This window comes from Heterodontus francisci, chromosome 24 (assembly GCF_036365525.1).
Source record: "Heterodontus francisci isolate sHetFra1 chromosome 24, sHetFra1.hap1, whole genome shotgun sequence".
NCBI lineage: Eukaryota > Metazoa > Chordata > Chondrichthyes > Heterodontiformes > Heterodontidae > Heterodontus > Heterodontus francisci.
The window spans coordinates 10,403,657-10,425,043 of record NC_090394.1 but is presented as its reverse complement, the minus strand read 5'-3'; the positions used below and the strand labels follow the sequence as shown (position 1 = coordinate 10,425,043).

The 21,387-nt window shown below is 44.2% G+C and overlaps 1 protein-coding gene across 3 annotated transcripts in view; it reads left to right on the top strand.

Annotated features, from left to right (window-relative positions):
* ift70 (intraflagellar transport 70) overlaps positions 1-21,387 on the top strand; it is a 250,943-nt gene that overhangs the window by 165,956 nt on the left and 63,600 nt on the right. For all 3 annotated transcript variants that reach the window (XM_068055663.1, XM_068055662.1, XM_068055664.1), the window contains exon 14: positions 18,482-18,692. In XM_068055663.1, coding sequence (XP_067911764.1) covers positions 18,482-18,692 — 211 coding nt within the window. The remainder of the gene's footprint in view (positions 1-18,481; positions 18,693-21,387) is intronic.

Here is a 21,387-nt window from a genome sequence, read left to right as displayed (position 1 = left end):
TCTAAACAAACCTTTCTACTGGGCTATCCATGAAAAACTAATTTGAGTGCAAATCCTCATTCACCAGCAGTCCCACACCCTACATTCCCTCTGTTACTGACCATCACAGCCTCCACTTGGCCACAATGCAAAAATAAAAGCCACCACAAAGCAAACATTACAAACTAAATTTATAAATGAAACCATGGCATACTGTATACAAAAGTCAACTAACCACCCTTGTGCATTCTTTCATGCCTGTCCTCTGTGTCCCTGTGCTTGTCATGTGCTCCGATGCAGTGCTACCCAAGTAGCTGAGGCATGGTTGGTGGAAGGCTGCTGACTTTTCAGTGGAGGAGACTGTAGATGACCTCGGAAGATAATCTCGAGCAGCTCTGGACCTGGCTTCAGACTGTATGTGCGGCAGCGATCTGGACTGGCAGGCAACAGCAAGGGCACTGGCGGAGTCGCAATGGTGGGAGAATGAATGCTTTCTGCCTTCTACTGAAAACCTTGAAGCCTGCGCCCTACTCCTCACAGCTTCCGAAGACAGAGTCCCTTTCTGCACGACTCCCAACACCTGGTCCAGCCAAAATGCACCATCCCTCTAAGAGGTGCAGGCTAAGTTTAAGCAGTGCAAGCTAGCTTGAAGTGGTGCTAGAAGTTACGATTTTGATGTAGACTGCAGCAGTGCAAGGCGGGGGCTCACTATCACCACCTCAAGGCAATTAGGGATGGGCAACAAATGCTGGTCTTGCCATCGACACTCACATCCCATCCTATGAAAGAATTGAAAAAAATGCAGCAAATGACCAGTGTGGTTAGCGCTGGCTGCACCCAGCAATGATAATGAACAGGCAGCATGAAGTTGATGTACAGCCTGCATTAAAATCAACAGACATGGGTTAATGGCTCATTGTAATTCCCATGTCCATTTCCCCCTTGTTTTTTGATGAAGCTGTGTATCCATTGTTTCTTCAGTAGAATTCAATGGAAAATAAAAATTGTATATAATGAAATGAAAACCTCTAGCTAGGTGTAATTTCTCTTACCACATCTTCTCCTCCCCTCTACTAACAGCATTCCAAAACGACCATTCCCTCCATGACGCCCTGATCTACTCTGCCTACGATCATATGAATTAGGAGCAGGAGTAGGCCACTCGGCCCTTCAAGCCTGCTCTGCCATTCAATACGTTCATGGCTGAACTGATTACTCCACATTTCCACCTACCGCCCTTGCTTAGAACCCCCTCCACTTTCCACGCCACCTTCCTTTGCAAGTGCAGGAGTTGCAATGCCTGCCCTTTCACCCCCTCCCTTCTCACCACCCAGGGCCCCAAATAATTCTAAGTGAAACAGCATTTTACTTGTATTTCTTTTCATTAAGTATATTGTATTCACTGCTCACGATGTAGTTTCCTCTACATTGGCGAAATGTTCGGTCCCCAAGCGTGATCCTGAGCTTCAGATCTCTTGCCAGTTTAATTTGCCATCCCACTGTGGCCTCTCTGTCTACAGCCTCACTCACTATTCCATTATTTAAGAAAGGTGACAGGAAAACCAGGGGATTATAAACTAGTTAGCCTAACCTCTGTTGGGAGGAAATTGCTAGAGTCTACAGGTAAGGATAGGGCAACTCAGCACCTTGAACATTTTCAGCTGATTAGAGAGAGCCAGAATGGCTTTGTAAAGGGTAGGACATATCTGACAAATCTTATTGAATTTTATGAAACGGTGACTAAAGTACTGAAAAAGACTTGCATTTATATCGTGCCTTTCACAACCAGTAAATGTCCCAAAGTGCTTTACAGTCAATGAAGTACTTTTAAATTGTAGTCACTGTTGTAATGTAGGGAATGTATGATGTATCCTGTCGTGGCACTGGCACATTATCATTGGTCGCAACACACTCGGGCCAAAAGGGGAATGTCGGCCCGGGTTCCTACTCTTATTCTGTGACTCCTGCAATTAATCTAAGGGTAAGTCATGGCAGGAGAGCTCAGCCCCGTGATCTGCTCCTCCTGCACTATGTGGGAAATCAGGGACGCTGCCAGTGTCCCTGATGACCATGTGTGCAGGAAGTATATCCAGCTGCAGCTACTGGCTACCCGCATTATGGAGCTGGAGATGCGGGTGGATTCACCGTGGAGCATCCGCGATGCTGAGGAAGTCGTGGATAGCATGTTTAGTGAGGTGGTCACAGCGCAGGTAATTGCTTCACAGGCAGAAAAGAGATGGGTGACCGTCAGAGTAGTAGGCGCAGGCAGGTAGTGCAGGATTCCCCTGTGGCCATCCCCTCTCAAACAGATATACTGCTTTGGATACTGTTGGGGGGGAAGACCTCCCAGGGGAAAGCAGCAACAGCCAAGTTCGTGGCACCACGGAGGGCTCTGCTGCACAGCAGGGGAGGAAAAGGGTTGGAAGAGCTATAGTGAAAGGGGATTCTATCATAAGGGGTGCAGATAGGTGTTTCTGTGGCCACGAACGAGACTCCAGGATGGTATGTTGCCTCCCTAGTGCTGGGGTCAAGGATGTCTCGGAGCGGCTGCAGGACATTCTGAAAGGGGAGGGTGAGCAGCCAGAGGTCGTGGTCCATATTGGTACTAACAACATAGGCAGGAAATGAGATGAGGTCCTGCAAAGTGAATATAGGGAGTTAGGCAGAAGGTTAAAAAGCAGGACCTCTAGGGTTGTAATCTCAGGATTACTCCCTGTGCCACGTGCTAGTGAGGGTAGGAATAGGAGGATTAGGCAAATGAATGCATGGCTGAAGAGCTGGTGGGCAGGAGGGCTTCAGCTACTTGGATCATTGGGATCTCATCTGGTGCAGAGGTGACCTGTACAAGAAGGACGGGTTGCATCTAAACTATCTTTGCGGGAAGGTTTGCTAGCACTACTCGGGAGGGTTTAACCTAGTCTTGCAGGGGGGTGGGACACAAAGTAGTAGTCTCTCAGATGCGATAGTTGAGGCAATTGTAGAGGTTAAAGCAAGCAAATCCAGTCGGCAGACCGGGCAGGGGCAGGACAGGGAGCGTGGAAGGTCTGTTAGGCTTAACTGCATTTACTTTAATGCAAGAAGCCTTACAGGTAAGGCAGATGAACTCAGAGCATGGATCGGTACATGGGATTGTGATATTATAGCTATTACGGAAACGTGGTTGAGGGATGGGCAAGACTGGCAGCTCAATGTTCCGGGGTACCAATGCTTCCGGCGTGACAGAGGTAGAGGTAAGAGAGGAGGGGGAGTTGCACTATTGATTAGGGAGGACATCACGGCAGTACTTAGAGAGGATATCTCAGGGGGAATGTCCAGTGAGGCCATATGGGTAGAATTTAGTAACTTAGAACTATAATCCCATCACTTTGATATACTATAGGCCCCCCCAATAGTCAGAGGGAAGTGGAGGAGCATATATGTAGGGAAATCACAGATAGGTGTAGGAATTATAGGGTTGTAATAGTAGGTGATTTTAACTTCCCTAATATTGACTGGGACTGCCTTAGTGCCAAGGGATCAGATGGGGAAGAATTTGTTAAGTGTGTCCAGGATAGTTTTCTGAAGCACCAGGGAGGCAACATACCATCCTGGAGTCTCGTTTTCTGAAGCTTTACGAGAGAAGGGACTGCACTCAACCTCCTCTTAGGAAGTGAGGATGGGCAGGTGGTTGATGTGTCAGTGGGGGAGCACTTGGGGACCAGTGACCATAACTCTATTAGCTTCAAGATAGTTATGGAAAAGGATAAGACTGGTCCTCAGGTTGAAGTCCTAAATTGGGGAAAGGCTAATTTTGATGGCATCAGACAGGAACTCTCAAAAGTTGAATGGGAGAGGCTGTTTACAGGTAAAGGGACATCTGGCAAGTGGGAGGCTTTTAAAAGTGAGATAGGAAGAGTTCAGGGCTGGCATGTTCCTGTTAGATGGAAGGGCATGGCTGGCAAGTTTAGGGAACTTTGGTTGACGAGGGATATTGAGGGTCTGGTCAGGACAAAGAAGGAGGCATATGTCAGGTATAGGCAGCTGGGATCGAGCGAGTCCCTCAGGGACTATAGGGGATGTAGGACTACACTTAAGAAGGAAATTAGGAGGGCAAAAGGGGCCATGAGATTTCCCTAGCAGATAAGATAAAGGAGAATCCTAAAAGATTCTATAAGTATATTAAGAGTAAAAGGGTAGCTAGGGAGAGAGTAGGTCCCCTTAAGGATCAGTGTGGCATTCTATGTGTGGAGCCACAGGAAATGGGCGAGGTCTGAAATGAATATTTCTCATCCGTATTTACCGTGGAGAAGGTCATGGAAGCTAGTGAGTTCAAGGGAGGGAACACCGATATCCTGGAGCATATCAACATTACAAAGGAGGAGGTGTTGGAGGTTTTGAAGAGCATTAAGGTGGATAAATCCCCAGAGCCTGACCAGGTGTATCCTAGGATGCTCTGGGAAGCAAGGGAGGGGATTGCTGGGTCCCTGGCAGAGATGTTTGTATCATTGTTAACCACGGGTGAGGTACCGGAAGACAGGAGGATAGCTAATGTTGTGCCTTTATTTAAGAAGGGCAGCAGGGATTAGCCAGGGAACTACAGGCCGGTGAGCCTTATATCAGTGGTGGGAAAGTTATTGTGAAGGGATTCTGAGAGACAGGATTTATATGCATCTGGAAAGGAATGGTGTGATTAGGGATAGTCAGCATGGGTTTGTGCATGGGAAATCATGTCTCATGAATTTGATTGAGTTTTTCGAGGAGGTGACAAAGAGGATTGACGAGGGCAGGGCGATGGACGTTGTCTACATGGACTTTAGCAAGGCCTTTGACAAGGTCCCGCATGGTAGGCTGGTCCGGAAGGTTCGAACACATGGGATCCAGGGTGAGCTAGCAAATTGGATACAAAATTGGCTTGGTGATAGTAGGCAGAGGGTGGTAGTGGAGGGTTCTTTGTCAGATTGGAGTCCGGTGACCAGTGGTGTGCCGCAGGGATCGGTGCTGGGCCCTCTGTTGTTTGTCTTATGTATTAATGACTTGGATGTGAATGCAAGGGGCATGATTAGTAAGTTTGCAGATGACACCAAAATTGGTGGTATAGTGGACAGTGAAGAAGGTTGACTAAGGTTACAACAGGATATAGATCAACTGGGAAAATGGGCAAGGGATTGGCAAATGGAATTTAATGCAGACAAGTGTGAAGTGATGCATTTTGGGAAGTTAAACCAGGGCAGGACATATACAGTGAATGGCAGGGCCCTGGGGAGTGTTGTTGAGCAGAGAGACCTTGGGGTGCAAGTACATAGTTCCCTGAAAGTGGCAACACAGGTAGACAGGGTGGTGAAGAAGGCGTATGGCATGCTTGCCTTCATCGGCCGAGGCATTGAGTACAAGAGTTGGGACGTCATTTTACAGTTGTATATAATGTTGGTTAGGCCGCATTTGGAGTACTGTGTGCAGTTCTGGTCGCCGCCCTACAGGAAAGATGTGATTAAGCGAGAAAGGGTGCAGAAAATATTCACAAGGATGTTGCCTGGTTTGGAGGGCTTAAGTTTTCAAGAGAGATTGGATAGGCTGGGTCTGTTTTCCCTGGAGTGAAGGAGGCTGAGAGGGGACATGATAGAGGTATATACAATTATGAGAGGCATAGATAGGGTAGATAGCCAGAGTCTGTTTCCCATGGTAGGGGTGACTAAAACTAGAGGGCATAGATTTAAGGTGAGAGGGAGGAGGTTTAAAGGTGATCAAAGGGGTAAATTTTTCACACAAAGAATAGTGGGTATCTGGAATGAGCTGCCTGAGGAGGTGGTAGAGGCAGGAACAGTAGCGACATTTAAGAGGCATCTGGACAGGTACTTGAATGAGCAAGGCATAGAGGGATATAGAATTAATGCAGGCAGGTGGGATTAGTATAGATAGGCATCATGGTCAGTCTGGACGTGGTGGGCTGAAGGGCCTGTTTTTTATTTATTTGGAGATACAGCACTGAAACAGGCCCTTTGGCCCACTGAGTCTGTGCCAACCATCAACCACCCATTCATACTAATCCTACATTAATCCCATATTCCTACCACTTCCCCACCTTCCCTCAATTCCCCTACCTATACGAGGGGCAATTTATAATGGCCAATTTTCCTATCAACCTGTAAGTCTTTGACATGTGAGAGGAAACCGGAGCACCCGGCAGAAACCCACACGATCACAGGGCGAACTTGCAAACTCCGCACAGGCAGTACCCAGAATTGAACCCAGGTCGCTGCAGCTGTGAGGCTGCAGTGCTAACCACTGCGTCACTGTGCTGTACGACTCTATGACTCTAACTCTCGGTGCATGGATGCTGGCTGAGGACAAGATTGAGCTTCGGGTGTGCAAGCCCCTTCCCGACTATTGAACAATCTGCTGGACAGGGGAATGTCTATGGATGTTAATTGTAGGAACTTCCAAAAGTCATTTGATAAAGTTCCTCATAAGAGACTGTTAGCTAATATTGAAGTTCATGGAATTGAAGGCAAATTATTGGTCTGGTTAGGATCGGCAGGAGACAGAGGGATAAGGGGCAGCTACTCTAATTGGCAGAATGTGACTAGTGGTTGTATCCATATTGGGCCACAACTATTCACTGTATTTATTAACAACTTAGATGGTGGAATAGAAAGCCACATATCCAGCTTAACTGATGACACAAAGATAGGAAACATAGTAAGCATATAATTACAAAGAAATATTGATAGATTAAGTGAATGGGCAAAACTGTTCCAAATGGCTTTCAGTGTTGGTAAATGTGAGGTTATCCAATTTGGACTTAAAAAGGACAGAACAGGGTAATTTCTAAATGGTGAAAAGCTAGAAACAGTGGAAGTCCAAACAGACTTAAGGATCCTGGTACATAGATCATTAAAATGTCATGGAGAAGTACAGAAAATAATCTAAAAGGTGAATGGAATGAGGGCCTTTATATTTAGAGGACTAGAATACAAGGGGTAGAAGTCATGTTTCAGCTGTACAAAGCATGGTCAGACCACACCTAGAGTTACTGTGAGCAGTTCTCGGCCCCACACCTGAGGAAGGCTATAATGGCCTTGGAAGGAGTGCAGTGTAGGTTTACCAGGATGATACCTGGACTCCAAGGGTTAAACTACAAGGAGAGATTACACAAACTAGGGTTGTATTTCCTGAAATTCAGAAGGTTAAAGGTTGTTTGGCACTACATCATATTCTCACACCACTTTTCGTGCTTGTACCTCATTAACCTTATATACCACACTTAGTATGTTTACATAAATGCATTGTAAACCTGTCTTTGTATTCCTTGTAATCCTTCTTAGTCTGCTCCTTTCTCGCTGATGCAAAAGCCGTGTGTAATGGATAAAGCAGTTTCTCAGTGCTTCAATGTTGAGCCAGGCAGCCATCTTATCATTAATCGCTTTCTTATCTTTGTGGATCTTGATCATCTCAGATAGCCGGCAAAAGTCTGAAGCCACAATAAAACCTTTCAATCTTTGTCTTCCAGCATGCTTTCTTAAACAGTCAAGTTTAACAGTTCTGTGTTCTGTCTTTTTGGTTCATTAAATTCCATCTGTCACTTCTTAGCCCATTCCCCCAGTTTATCAATATCCCTTTGCAGCTTCCTTTCATCTTGTAAAGGTGTATCATCTGAAAATTTTGACACCACTCCCTTTAGGTTAATCAAAATCATTGTCACAATGAAAAGAAGTGGCCACAGAGCTAAATTCTGTGACAACACCACTTTGAAAAACTGCCCTTAACTTATCCTTAACTTGCCTAAAGTCCACGTATACTACATCTACTGAATTTCCGTTATCTACCATGTCTGTTACCTCCTCAAAGAATTCTATGAAGCTTATCAAGAACAGTTGTTCCTTTTAAAATCCTTTTTATCTAGATTCTATGGTGATTAAATCTTCAATTAGAGACTTAATCAGTAGAGGAACATTTAGGGGACAATGATCATTGTATGATAAGGTTTCGGCTGACTATGGAAAAGGAGAAAGAACAATCTAAGAATAATTAACTTGGGCAAAGCCAACTTCAATAAGGTAAGAAAAGATCTGAGACAAATAAATTGGAGTCAAAGGTTGGCAATGAAGAGATAGTTCAGGCACAGTCAAGGTATGTTCCCTCCAAGGGGAAAGATAGGGTAAACAAGTTCAGAGCTCCCTGGATGACAAATGGAGATCAAGATAAAAAAGAAAAAGTGTGCCGATGGCAGATGCCAGGTAGAAAATACCATTGAGAACCAGGCTGAATAGAGAAGGTTCAGTGGGAAGTGAAAAAGCAAATAAGAGAAGCAAGCAAAGAGCATGAAAAGAGACTGGCAGTTAACATAAAAGGGAATTCCAAAGTTTTCTATAGACGTATAAATAGTAAAAGGGTAGTAAAAGGAGGAGTTGGGCCGATTAGGGACCAAAAAGGGGATTTACGCATGGAGGCAGGGGGCATAGCTGAGGTATTAAATGAATACTTTTCCTGGGTTGCATCTTCTTCCTTAGTAAAGACAGATGCAATCTTGAAAGACGAGGTAATTCAGACACAAGAAGGGTTTTAAATTGATATGGAGGAGATGTTGGATAGGCTGGCTATACTTAAAGTGGATAAATCACCAGGACTGGATATGATGCATCCAAGGAAATTGTGGAGGCACTGGCCATAATTTTTCAGTCGTCCTTGGACTCGGGGTTGGTGCCAGAGGACTGGAGAATTGCAAATGTTACACCCTTGTTCAAAAAAGGATGTAAAGATAAGCCCAGCAACTATAGGCCATCAGTTTCTCTTTGGTGGTGGGGAAACCTCTCAAAAGAATAATTCAGGACAAAATTCATAGAAACATGGACCAATGTGGATTAATTAAAGAAAGCCAGCATGGATTTCTTAAGGGAAAATCATTAACTAACTTGCTGGAGTTCTTTGAAGAGGATGATGACGGAAATGCTGTTGATGTGGTGCACATGAATTTTCAAAAGGCATTTGATACAGTGCCACACAACAGACTTGTGAGCACAAAGAACAAAGAACAGTACAGCACGGGAACAGGCCATTCGGCCCTCCAAGCCTGCGCCGATCATGATGCCTGTCTAAACTAACACCTTCTGCACTTCCGGGGTCCGTATCCCTCTATTCCCATCCTATTCATGTTTTGCCAAGATGCCTCTTAAATGTCACTATCGTACCTGCTTCAACCACCTCTCCCGGCAGCAAGTTCCAGGCACTCACCAACCTCTGTGTAAAACACTTGCCTCGCACATCCCCTCTAAACTTTGCCCCTCTCACCTTAAACCTATGTCCCCAAGTAACTGACTCTTCCACCCTGGGAAAAAGCTTCTGATTATCCACTCTGTCCATGCCACTCATAACTTTGTAAACCTCTATCATGTCGCCCCTCCACCTCCGTTGTTCCAGTGAAAACAATCTCCTCAAAGCTAATACCAGGCAACATCCTGGTAAACCTCTTCTGTACCCTCTCCAAAGCCTCCACATCCTTCTGGTAGTGTGGCGACCAGAATTGTACACAATATTCCAAGTGTGGCCTAACTAAGGTTCTGTACAGCTGAAGCATGACTTGCCTATTTTTATACTCTATGCCCCGACCGATGAAGGGAAGCATGCCGTATGCCTTCTTGACTACCTTATCCACCTGCGTTGCCAGTTTCAGTGATCTGTGGACCTGTACGCCCAGATCTCTCTGCCTGTCAGTACTCCTAAGGGTTCTGCCACTTACTGTATACCTCCCACCTGTATTAGACTTTCCAAAATGCATTACCTCACATTTGTCTGGATCAAACTCCATCTGCCATTTCTCCCCCCAAGTCTCCAACCAATCTATAGCCTGCTTGTATCCTCTGACAATCCTCATCGCTATCCGCAACTCCACCAACCTTTGTGTTGTCCGCAAACTTACTAATCAGACCAGCTACATTTTCCTCCAAATCATTTATATATAATACAAACAGCAAAGGTCCCAGCACTGATCCCTGCGGAACACCACTACCCACAGCCCTCCATTCAGAAAAGCACCCTTCCACTGCTACCCTCTGTCTTCTATGACCGAGCCTGTTCTGTATCCATCTTGCCAGCTCACTTCTGATCCCGTGTGACGTCTCCTTTTGTACCAGTCTGCCATGAGGGACCTTGTCAAAGGCTTTACTGAAGTCCATGTAAACAACATCCACTGCCCTTCCTTCATCAATCATCTTCGTCACTTCCTCAAAAAACTCGATCAAGTTGGTGAGACACGACCTCCCCTTCACAAAACCATGCTGCCTCTCGCTAATAAGTCCATTTGTTTCCAAATGGGAGCAAATCCTGTCCCGAAGAATACTCCCTAATAATTTCCCTACCACTGACGTAAGGCTCACCGGTCTGTAATTTCCTGGATTATCCTTGCTACCCTTCTTAAACAAAGGAACAACATTGGCTATTCTCCAGTCCTCTGGGACCTCACCTGTAGCCAATGAGGATACAAAGATTTCTGTCAAGGCCCCAGCAATTTCCTCCCTTGCCTCCCTCAGTATTCTGGGGTAGATCCCATCAGGCCCTGGGGACTTATCTGCCTTAATGTTTTTCAAGACGCCCAACACCTCCTCCTTTTTGATATCGACATGACCCAGACTATCTACACTCCCTTCTCTGGACTCATCATCCACCAAGTCCTTCTCTTTGGTGAATACTGATGCAAAGTTCTCATTTAGTACCTCGCCCATTTCCTCTGGCTCCACACATAGATTCCCTCCTCTGTCCTTGAGTGGGCCAACCCTTTCCCTGTCCACCCTCTTGCTCTTTATATACGTATAAAAAGCCTTGGGATTCTCCATAATCCATTTTGCCAATGACTTTTCATTACCCCTTTTAGCCCTCCTGACTCCTTGCTTAAGTTCCTTCCTACTTTCTTTATATCCCTGAAGGGCTTTGTCTGTTCCCAGTATTCCAGCCCTTATGAATGCTTCCTTTTTCTTTTTGACCAGGCTCACAATATCCCTCGTTATCCAAGGTTCCGGAAACTTGCCAAAGTTATCCTTCTTCCTCACAGGAACATACTATCCTGAGGAACTCCTTCAGTGATGTTCTGGGACTGAGATGATTGACCTTATCAATCAGGACTCAGAGTACAAGAGCAAGGAGGTTATGTTGAACTGTATAAGGCACTCGTTAGGCCTCAGCTGCAGTTCTGGGCTCTGCACTTTGTAGGAAAGATGTGCAGGCATTAGAGAGCATGCAGAAAAGCTTCACAAGAATGGTTCGAGGGTTGAGGAGCTTTAGTTATGAAGATAGATTGGAGAAATTAGGACTATTTTCTTTGGAGAAAAGAAGGTTGAGAGGATATTTGATAGAGATATTCAAACTCATAGGGTGGTCTGGACAGAGTAGATAGGGCGAAACTGTTCCCATTCATGAAAGGATTGAGAACGAGAGGGTACAGATTTAAAGTAATTGGTGAAAGAAGCAAAAGCAACATGAAGAAAAATGTTTTCATGCTGCGAGTGGTTAAGGTCTGGTATACACTGCCTGAGAGTGTGGTGGAGGCAGGTTCAATTGAAGCATTCAAAAGGGAATTAGATTGTTGTATGAAAAGGAAGAATGTGCAGGGTTTTGGGGAGAAGGTAGGGGAATGGCACTGTGAGTTGCTCATTCAAAGAACTGGTGCAGACACGATGGGCCGAATGGCTGCCTTCTGTAATAATTCTGTGAAATTTTCCCGATAAGGATTATTAAATTAACTTAACCAGATTAACTCTTTTTCCCTTTTAGAAATCGATAGCATGTTACTTACTGCCCAATATTCATCACACATCCATATTCAGTCGACCCCTGAAATATGCTTCTAGGCTTCTAAGCCCTTGGCACTTTCCTTCCTTATTTCACACAGGATCTTATGATGTATTCTGTCAGAGATCTAGCCATTATCATTGGTCTCAATGCACTAGGATCAAGAAGAGGAAAATTGGCTCAGGTTCCTACTCTTATTCTGTGACTCCTACAGGAACTGAAGGTGTATTAATGTTGCTCGAGGACGAGGCTAAGCTTAGGATGCACAAGCCCCTTTCCCCACTATTAAACAATCTGCTGACCCCCATTTGTTGGGGATCAGGAGTTGGGGGTGTAAATCTGCCTGCCACAAAGATGCAACGCTGACCACTGCTATATTTATGACTTGGGGTCATTATCATATTAGAGGCAAACTCCCCATTGCCCACAAGATAGCAATGGCAATTAAAAAAAAGTCATGCCACATCTTGGGTCTGGGCAAGGCAGTACTCCCTGAGGTGACTATGCCAGGTTTTATGGACAATCCTTCTGCATAACACCAAATGCTGGCCTCTGCATCCAACATTTGTAGAGTATACATGGTGCAAAATACAGTGAAGACATGTTCTCTTCATTTGCATGAAGCTAATAGACACCTCCCCATATATGGATGTGTGTACTCCGTCAAAGAACAAAGAAAATTACAGCACAGGTACAGGCCCTTCGGCCCTCCAAGCCTACGCCGTTGCATTGGGAACTTCCATCGAAGGCTGCAGGAGGGCAAGGGCATGGCAGGTCTTTCCTATCCTGTCCACGTGAGAATGAACGAAAGATTACAATGAGTTATTTTATTTTTTATACAATTAGAGATACAGCACTGAAACAGGCTCTTCGGCCCATTTATATTAATCCTACATTGATCCCATATTCCCTACCACATCCCCACCATTCTCCTCCCACCTACCTACACTAAGGGCAATTTACCTATCAACCTGCAAGTCTTTGGCTGTGGGAGGAAACCGGAGCACCCAGCAGAAACCCTCACAGTCACAGCGAGAACTTGCAAACTCCGCACAGGCAGTACCCAGAACTGAACCCAGGTCGCTGGAGCTATGAAGCTGTGGTGCTAACCACTGCGCCACTGTGTCGCCTGAGTTGGCCTCCTTGTCTTCATCCGTGAAGGATAGTTACTTGACCAAGCTGGCCATGTGCCCTTCAAACTGTGCCCCGCAAGGAGTCAGATTGATGGAGAACTGGTAATGATTTTTTCAATGTATCCCTTGTAGTAATTTTACACCTTGACTATTATATAGTCGTACATAAGTCCAAAATTAGAATATTAAATTTAGATAAAGCCAATTACATATTTATGAGGGGCAAGTTGGCGAAAGTTGATTGGGAAATTTGATTAACATGTGTAACAGTAGATAAACAATGGTGGACGTTTAAGGAAATATTTCACAATTCTCAACAAAACTACATTGCATTATGAATGAAAACTCCACCAGAAAACTGACCCATCTGTGGTGAACTAAAGAGGTTAGGGATAGTATCAGATTAAATGAAGAGGCTTATAATGTTGCCAAGAAGAGTTGTAAGCCTGAGGATTGGGAGAGTTCTAGAAATCAGCAAAGGATGACCAAAAATTTAATAAAAGAAAGAAATAGAATAAGTGCATACTAACCAGAAATATTAAAAAAATTACAAGGGCATATCCCCACTCTACCATTACCATTAAGCTGGAGGACCAACCCTGGTTCATTGAAAAGCACAGGAGGGCATGCCAGGAGCAGCACCAGGCATACCTCAAAATGAGGTGTCAACCTGGTGAAGCTAACCATCTCCCCTGGATGTTCAATGGCATTATGATCGCTGAATCCCCCACTGTCAACATCCTGGGAGTTACCATTGACCAGAAACTTAACTGGAGTAGCCATATAAATACCGTAGCTACAACAACAGGTCAGAGGTTAGGAATCCTGTGGTGAGTAATTCACCTCCAGACTCCCCAAGCCTGTCCGCCATCTACAAGGTATAAGTCAGGAGTGTGATGGAATACTCTCCACTCGCCTGGATGGGTGCGGCTCCAACAACACTCAAGAAACTCAACACCATCCAGGACAAAGCAGCCTGCTTGATTGGCACCCCATCCGCACACATTCACTCCCTCCACCACTGACGCACTGTGGCAGCAGTGTGTACCATCTACAAGATGCACTGCAGCAACGTACCAAGGCTCCTTAGATAGCACCTTCCAAACCCGCGACCTCTACCACCTAGAAAGACAAAGGCAGCAGATGCATGGGAATGAAGCTCCCCTCCAAGCCACACACCATCCTGACTTGGAACTATATCACCGTTCCTTCACTGTCCCTTGGTTAAAATCCTGGAACTCCCTTCCTAACAGCACTGTGGGTGTACCTACCTCGCATGGATTGCAGCGGTTCAAGAAGGCAGCTCATCAGCACCTTCTCAAGGGCTATTAGGGATGGGCAATAAATGATGGCCTAGCTAGTGACGCCACATTTCATGAAGGAATAAAAAAAAATGTACAAATTTGTAAAAAGAAAAAGTTAGAGGTGGAGACAGGAGAAATTATAATGGAGAGTAAGGAAGTGGCGGTGACATTAAACAAGTATTTTAGGCTGCATCTTTAGTGTCCACCCGCCTTCATCCAGCCGTGGCAGGGCCTAAAATTCAAATAACAGAAATAGTGGGAAACCAAGGACCTAATGAGTGTGAGGAACTAAAGTATTAGAAAGAAAAAGTACTGGAGAAATTAATGGGACTAAAAGCTGACAAGTTTCCTGGATCTGACAACCTACATGCTAGAGTTCTAAAAGAAGTGGCTGCAGAGATTGTAGATGCACTGGTTGTGATCTTCCAAAATTCACTAGATTGTGGAATGGTCCCAGCGGATTGGAAGGTAGCAAATGAAACACTGCTATTCAAGAAAGGAGGGAGAGAAAATACAGGGAACTGCAGGCCAGTTAGTCTGACATCAGCCATCGAGAAAATGCTGAAATCCATACCTAATGAATTGGTAACAGGGCGTTTAGAAACTTGTAATATGATTAGGCAGAGTCAACATGGTTTTGTGAAAGGGAAATCAAGTTTGAAAAATCTATTAGAGCCCTTTGAGGATGTAACTAGCAGAGTAGAGATAGGGGGACCGCTGGATATAGTTTATTTGGATTTTCAAAAGGTTGTTAAACAAGATAAGAGTTCATGTTTTTTTTATATTAGTTTTTCATGGGATATGGGCGTCGCTGGCAAAGCCAGCATTTGTTGCCCATCCCAAATTGCCCTTGAGAAGGTATGGTGAGCTGCCTTCTTGAAGTCCATCTGGTGCGGGTACATCCACAATGCGGTTAGGGAGGGTGTTCCAGGATTTTGATCCAGCAAGAGTGAGGGAACGGCAATATATTTCCAAATCAGGGTGGTGTGTGGCTTGGAGGGGAACTTGCAGATGCTGGCATTCCCGTGCCTCTGCTGCCCTTTTCCTTCTCGATGGTCGAGGTCACAGGTTTGGAAGGTTCTGTTGAAGGACGCTTGGTGAGTTGCTGCAGTGCATCTTCTACATGGTATACACTGTTGCCTCTGTGCATCGATGGTGGAGGGAGTGAATGTTGAAAGTGCTGGGTGGGTTGCCGATTTAGTGGGCTACTTTGCCCTGGATGGTGTCAAGCTTCCTGAATGTTGTTAGAGCAGCAGTCATCCAGGCAAGTGAAGAGTATTCCAACACACTCCTGATTTGTGCCTTTTAGATGATGGACAGGCTTTGGGGAGTCAGGAGCTGGGTTACCTGCTGCAGAATTCCCAGCCTCTGACCTGCTGTTGTAGCCACAGTATTTATGTGGCTGCTCCAGTTCAGTTTATGGTCAATGGTAACCCCCAAGATGTTGATAGTGGGGGTATCAGCAATGGTAATGCCGTTGAATGTCAAAGTGAGATGGTTTGATTCTCTGTTTTTGGAGATCGTCATTGCCTGACACTTGTGTGACACGAATGTTACTTGCCCCTTATCAGCCCAAGCCTGAATGTTGTTCAGGTCTTTCTGCATATGATGTTGGGGATAATATATTCGCATGGATAGAGGACTGGCTAACTAACAAAAAATGGATCATCAGGATAAACAGCCAATTTTGGGTTGGCAGGATATTGCTAGTGGGGTGCCACAAGGATCAGTGCTTGGACCTCAGCTATGTGCAATCTATATTAAGGATGTAGATGAAGGGACCAAGTGTATCCCATCACAAAGCCCTCCCACCACCACCACCAGGTTGCCGATTTCTGGCCCCCTCCCCGCTGCTCCGCCATGAGGCATCCATTCCATCCAGGCCTACCCCCTCCCCACCTAGGCCTCCAAACCATGATTTGCCCCCAAACACTTCCTCCCTGAGGTCTCCATACCCCGCTAAGTCTTCACTCTTTCCCCACCACCAGACCTCCAAGCTTCATATTCACCTCCACCCACGCACCCCCTCCCGATCCTGCCCATCAGGCCCCCAACCTAGACCGCCAGCTCCCCCTCCCCCAGGAACAGCAGTCCACCCAACCAACTCCCTCCCTCCACTGTGTCAATCAGGTTGCCCTTTGAGGAGTTGATCAGTGACATCACTGACATGTCCTCTCCTCTTTGGCCTCCTTGTCTCGAGAGACAATGGGTCAGCGCCTGGATGTGGTCAGTGGTTTGTGAAGCAGCGCCTGGAGTGGCTATAAAGGCCAATTCTAGAGTGACAGACTCTTTCACAGGTGCTGCAGATAAAATTGGTTGTCGAGGCTGTTACACAGTTGGCTCTCTCCTTGCACTTCTGTCTTTTTTCCTGCCAACTGCTAAGTCTCTTCGACTCGCCACGCTTTAGCCCCGCCTTTATGGTTGCCCGCCAGCTCTGGCGATCGCTGGCAACTAACTCCCACGACTTGTGATCAATGTCACAGGATATCATGTCGCGTTAGCAGACGTCTTTAAAGTGGAGACATGGACGGCCGGTGGGTCTGGTAACAGTGATGAGCTCGCTGTACAATGTGTCCTTGGGGATCCTGCCATCTTCCATGCGGCTCACATGGCCAAACCATGTGACATGTGGTGAAGATAAAACTCCGCAGTGTGTGGGGAAATCCCGAATTGCGGGTTATAGAGTCATAGAGTCGTACAGCATAGAAACAGGCCCTTCGGCTCACCATGTCCATGCCGACCATAATGCCTATCTATACTAATCCCACCTGCCTGCATTAATTCCATATCCCTCTATGCCTTGCTCATTCAAGTACCTGTCCAGATTCCTCTTAAATGTCGCTATTGTTCCTGCCTCCACCACCTCCTCAGGCAGCTCATTCCAGATACCCACTATTCTTTGTGTGAAAAATTTACCCCTTTGATCCCCTTTAAACCTCCTCCCTCTCACCTTAAATCTATGTCCTCTAGTTTTAGTCACCCCTACCATGGGAAACAGACTCTGGCTATCTACCCTATCTATGCCTCTCATAATTTTATATACCTCTGTCATGTCCCCTCTCAGCCTCCGTCACTCCAGGGAAAACAGACCCAGCCTATCCAATCTCTCTTTATAACTCAAGCCCTCCAAACCAGGCAACATCCTTGTGAATCTTTCCTGCACCCTCTCTAACTTAATCACATCTTTCCTGTAGTGCGGTGACCAGAACTGCACACAGTACTCCAAATGTGGCCCAACCAACATTATGTACAACTGTAACATGACGTCCCAACTCTTGTACTCAATGCCTGGGCTGATGAAGGCAAGCATGCCATACGCCTTCTTCACCACCCTGTCTACCTGTGTTGCCACTTTCAGGAAGCTATGTACTTGCACCCCAAGTAAGTTTCTGACTGACTCACTCCCTGCGGGTCGTCAGTAAAAATTCCCCCAAGTATCCTGCAAAGAGCTAAAAGACAGGTTAGGTGAGTGGACAAGAAGGTGGCAGATGGAGTATATGTGTGACATTCATTTTGGTAGGAAAAATAAAAAAACATAATTTTTTTTAAATGGTGAGAAACTATTAAATGTTGATGTTAAGAGGGATCTGGGTGTCCTTAAACATGAAACACAGAAAGTTAGCATGCAAGTACAGAATGCAATTAGGAAGGCAAATGGTACATGGATCTTTATTGCAAGGGAGTTGGAGTGCAAGAGTAACAAAGTCTTGCTGCAAATGTACAGGGCTTTGGTGAGACCACACCTGGAGCACTGTGTTGTGCTGGCTTCCTTATTTAAGGAAGGATATACTTGCTTAGAGAGGGTGCAACAAAGATTCACTAGATTGATTCCTGGGATGAGAGGATTATCCTTTGAGGAGAGATTGAGTCGAATGGGTCTTTACTCTTTCGAGTTTAGAAGAAAGAGAGGTGATCTCATTGAACCATGTAAGATTCTGAGAGGGCTTGACAGGGTAGATACTGAGAGGCTGTGTACCCTGGATGGACAGTCTTGAACTAGGGGGCATAGTCTCAGGATAAGGGATCGGCCTTCAGCTGAGACGAGAAAACATTTTTACTCAAAGGGTTGTGGATCTTTGGAATTCTCTACCCCAAAGAGCTGTGGATGTTCAACCATTGAGTATATTCAAGACTGAGATTTATAGATCTTTGAACTCTAATGGAAGTAAGGGATATGTGATCATGCGGGAAAGTGGCGTTGAGGTAGAAGATCAGCCATGATCTTCTTGAATGGCAGAGCTGGCTTAAGAGGCTGAATGATCTATTCCTGCTCCTATTTCTTATGTTCTTATTATCTTATTTTGTCAGGTATATTCCAGTGCTTATGGCTCAGGCCAGAATCTACTGGAACTTGGAAAACTACCAAATGGTTGAGAAGATCTTCCGAAAGTCAGTGGAGTTCTGCAATGAGCATGATGTTTGGAAATTGAATGTTGCCCATGTTCTCTTTATGCAGGAGAACAAGTATAAAGAGGCAATAGGTTTCTATGAACCAATTGTGAAAAAGCATTACGACAATGTAAGATACCAACATTTGCATGTGCTTTTGTTTTATTTAAACCATAGTGAATTGTCATTTTTATGTCATTTTGTGTCCCTGATGATTTTATTTAACACTTGTTATTTACAGTCTAATGGCTATCAAACTACTGTAAAGAAATTATTGAGCGGTTAATCAGTAATGTGTGTGTGTATATATATATATATATATTCAACCAGCATTTAAAATTATTCTTCATAAAACATTTGTGGCATACTGTATATCCGTAATCCTAAATTGCGCTTTCTGATAGGTGACCAAGTTTGTGCTCTTAACCTGAGATTTTTTTTTGCTATCTTGGAGCCATACACAGAATCCTTTAGTTTATTTTTAAATTGAAAAGAATAACTTAGTAAAGGTGAGTGTGAGTCTTGGGTAGTATCAGTCATCTGATCACTACCTGATATTTTCTGTGATGTTGTTAGTTTTTTGGAAGAGTTCCTCGTGTGTGTGTATAGGATCAAGATTTTTCAAGGTGAAATCAAATGTAAACCCTAAATTTACCAGATTCGATGTTGAAGCAGTGACGAATATTTCCTCATTGAGCACAAACTTAATAATTTAAATTGACAGAAGACTGATTATCACTGAAATGTTTCCATTTGGTGATTTTTGTCTATCCATTAAGTTAGAACTATATGTACCAGTTTTTATTGGATACATAATGTACAATTTATACAAGCATTGAATTGGAAAATGCGGTCTCGCTAACAGTTTACCTCTGATTTCATTCACAGACTAATAGGCTGCCCTTTCTTTCAAGTAGTGCATTTTTTATATGGAATCCATGACATTCTACAGTCAGAGAGACTGATGAATTTCATCTAAATCTCCTAAAAGCTGTGCAAAATACTCCACAGTTCATCGAGCTTTCCCAACTTCACAGAATTTCATAGATTCTACAGAACAAATGTTTTAATTAAAATGTGTGCAGTACTCTTAAAAATATTGGTAATTCTATCTTTGGAATAAAAAGATGATTAAAATTGTCAGAATGTCCAAATCTATACAATAGGACAATGGCTAAGAATTAGTGGTCTCAAACACTGAAAAGGAGTTTGCATTCTGAATGTTATTCCAACCACAAAATGGTTCAACATGGGTTCACTGAAACTGAGTGAGCAAGCCCTCTAGTATTTCTTATATATAAACTGAGAGGCAACAATAGAGCCTTATGAAAAAGCAAAAATAAAATGTTATAAACAGGGGACATCAAAATATGCATTTTAGGATGCTACATAAAATTGATTGAGAACAAGGTTTTTTGATGTACATTTACGTACAAATGCATTGAATTAGGTAGAAATTACAAGACAGAAACAGGCTGTTAGACACAACCAATCCTTGTTGATGTTTATTCTCTACATGGTCCTGATCCCATATGCTCGCTCTGTTCCCATATTTTATTCCTTTTTCTGTCAACCACTTATTCTTAAATGTTAACATGGGTCTCTGTTTCAATCAGTAACTCTGGTAGTACATTCTATAGCCTCACAACCCCTTGTGTAAAATTGTTTCTCCTGCTCTCTTTCCTAAATCTCTCACATTTAATTTTGTAGCTGTACCTTTACATTATAGACCTCTCAATCACTGGGAACAGGCAGTTTTAATTCACTCCATCCCACCCCTTATTAATTTTAAACATCTCTGTCAAACCCCCTCATAATCTTACGTTGTCACTAAAGCAGTACCAATTTTTCAAGTCTCTCTTCATATTTGAACTTCCTCAAACTTAAGTAGCAGCTTCATGAATCTGCATTGTCCACTCTTACTGTCTTAACATCCTTCCTGTGGTATGAAGCCCAAACTGAAATCTGTGTTGCCTGCTTCTATTTCCTTTTCATCCAGATATTTAGGAATTTAATTTTTAAATAGATACCAATTTTTTCCTGGCCGCAGTTTTCTAGCACACAACCACTGTTTGTATTGTTAAACTCGAAAGCCAGTTGGTGAAGTACAGTCTCACATTTATTTACAGAGTGAGACTTTACAAGCATGCACCTCCTAGCTCAACCACACCACAGTTTCAATGTCTCTTTATATCTTCTTAAGGGAAACCTCAATTAATGCCCTCCACCTGCATTTAATTAAACACAATTGACATACAATTAGCATCTCGAACCCTGAAGTATCATTTTTATGGTCTATGCTATTTCTTCCCCCATTTCTTTCTGCATCCTCAGATTTTGGGCATCATACTATAGAAAGGATGTCACCTTAGAGAGGGAGCAGAAGAGATTAACTAGAACAGTGACAGGGATGAGGGACTTCAATTATGTGAAGAGACTGGAGAAACTGGGATTGTTGACTTTACAGCAGAGAAGATAAGGGTTAATAGAGACGTTCAAAATCACAAAGGGTTTTGCTAGAGTTCATAAAGAGAAGCTATTTCTACTGGCTGAAGGATCAGTAACCAGAGGTCACAGATTTATGGTAATTGGTAAAAGAGACAGAGGTGAGATGAGAATTGTTATTTTGTGGATAGTTATTATAAACTGGAATGCACTGCCTGAAAGGGAAGCAGATACACTGGTAATCTTCAAAAGAGAACAGGATGAATATTTGAAGGGAAGAAAATTGCAGGGCTATAGGGAAAGAACAGAAAGTTTAGCTCTTTCAAAGAGCCAGCACAGGCCTGATGGGCCAAATGGCTGCCTGTGCTATCAGGTTCTAT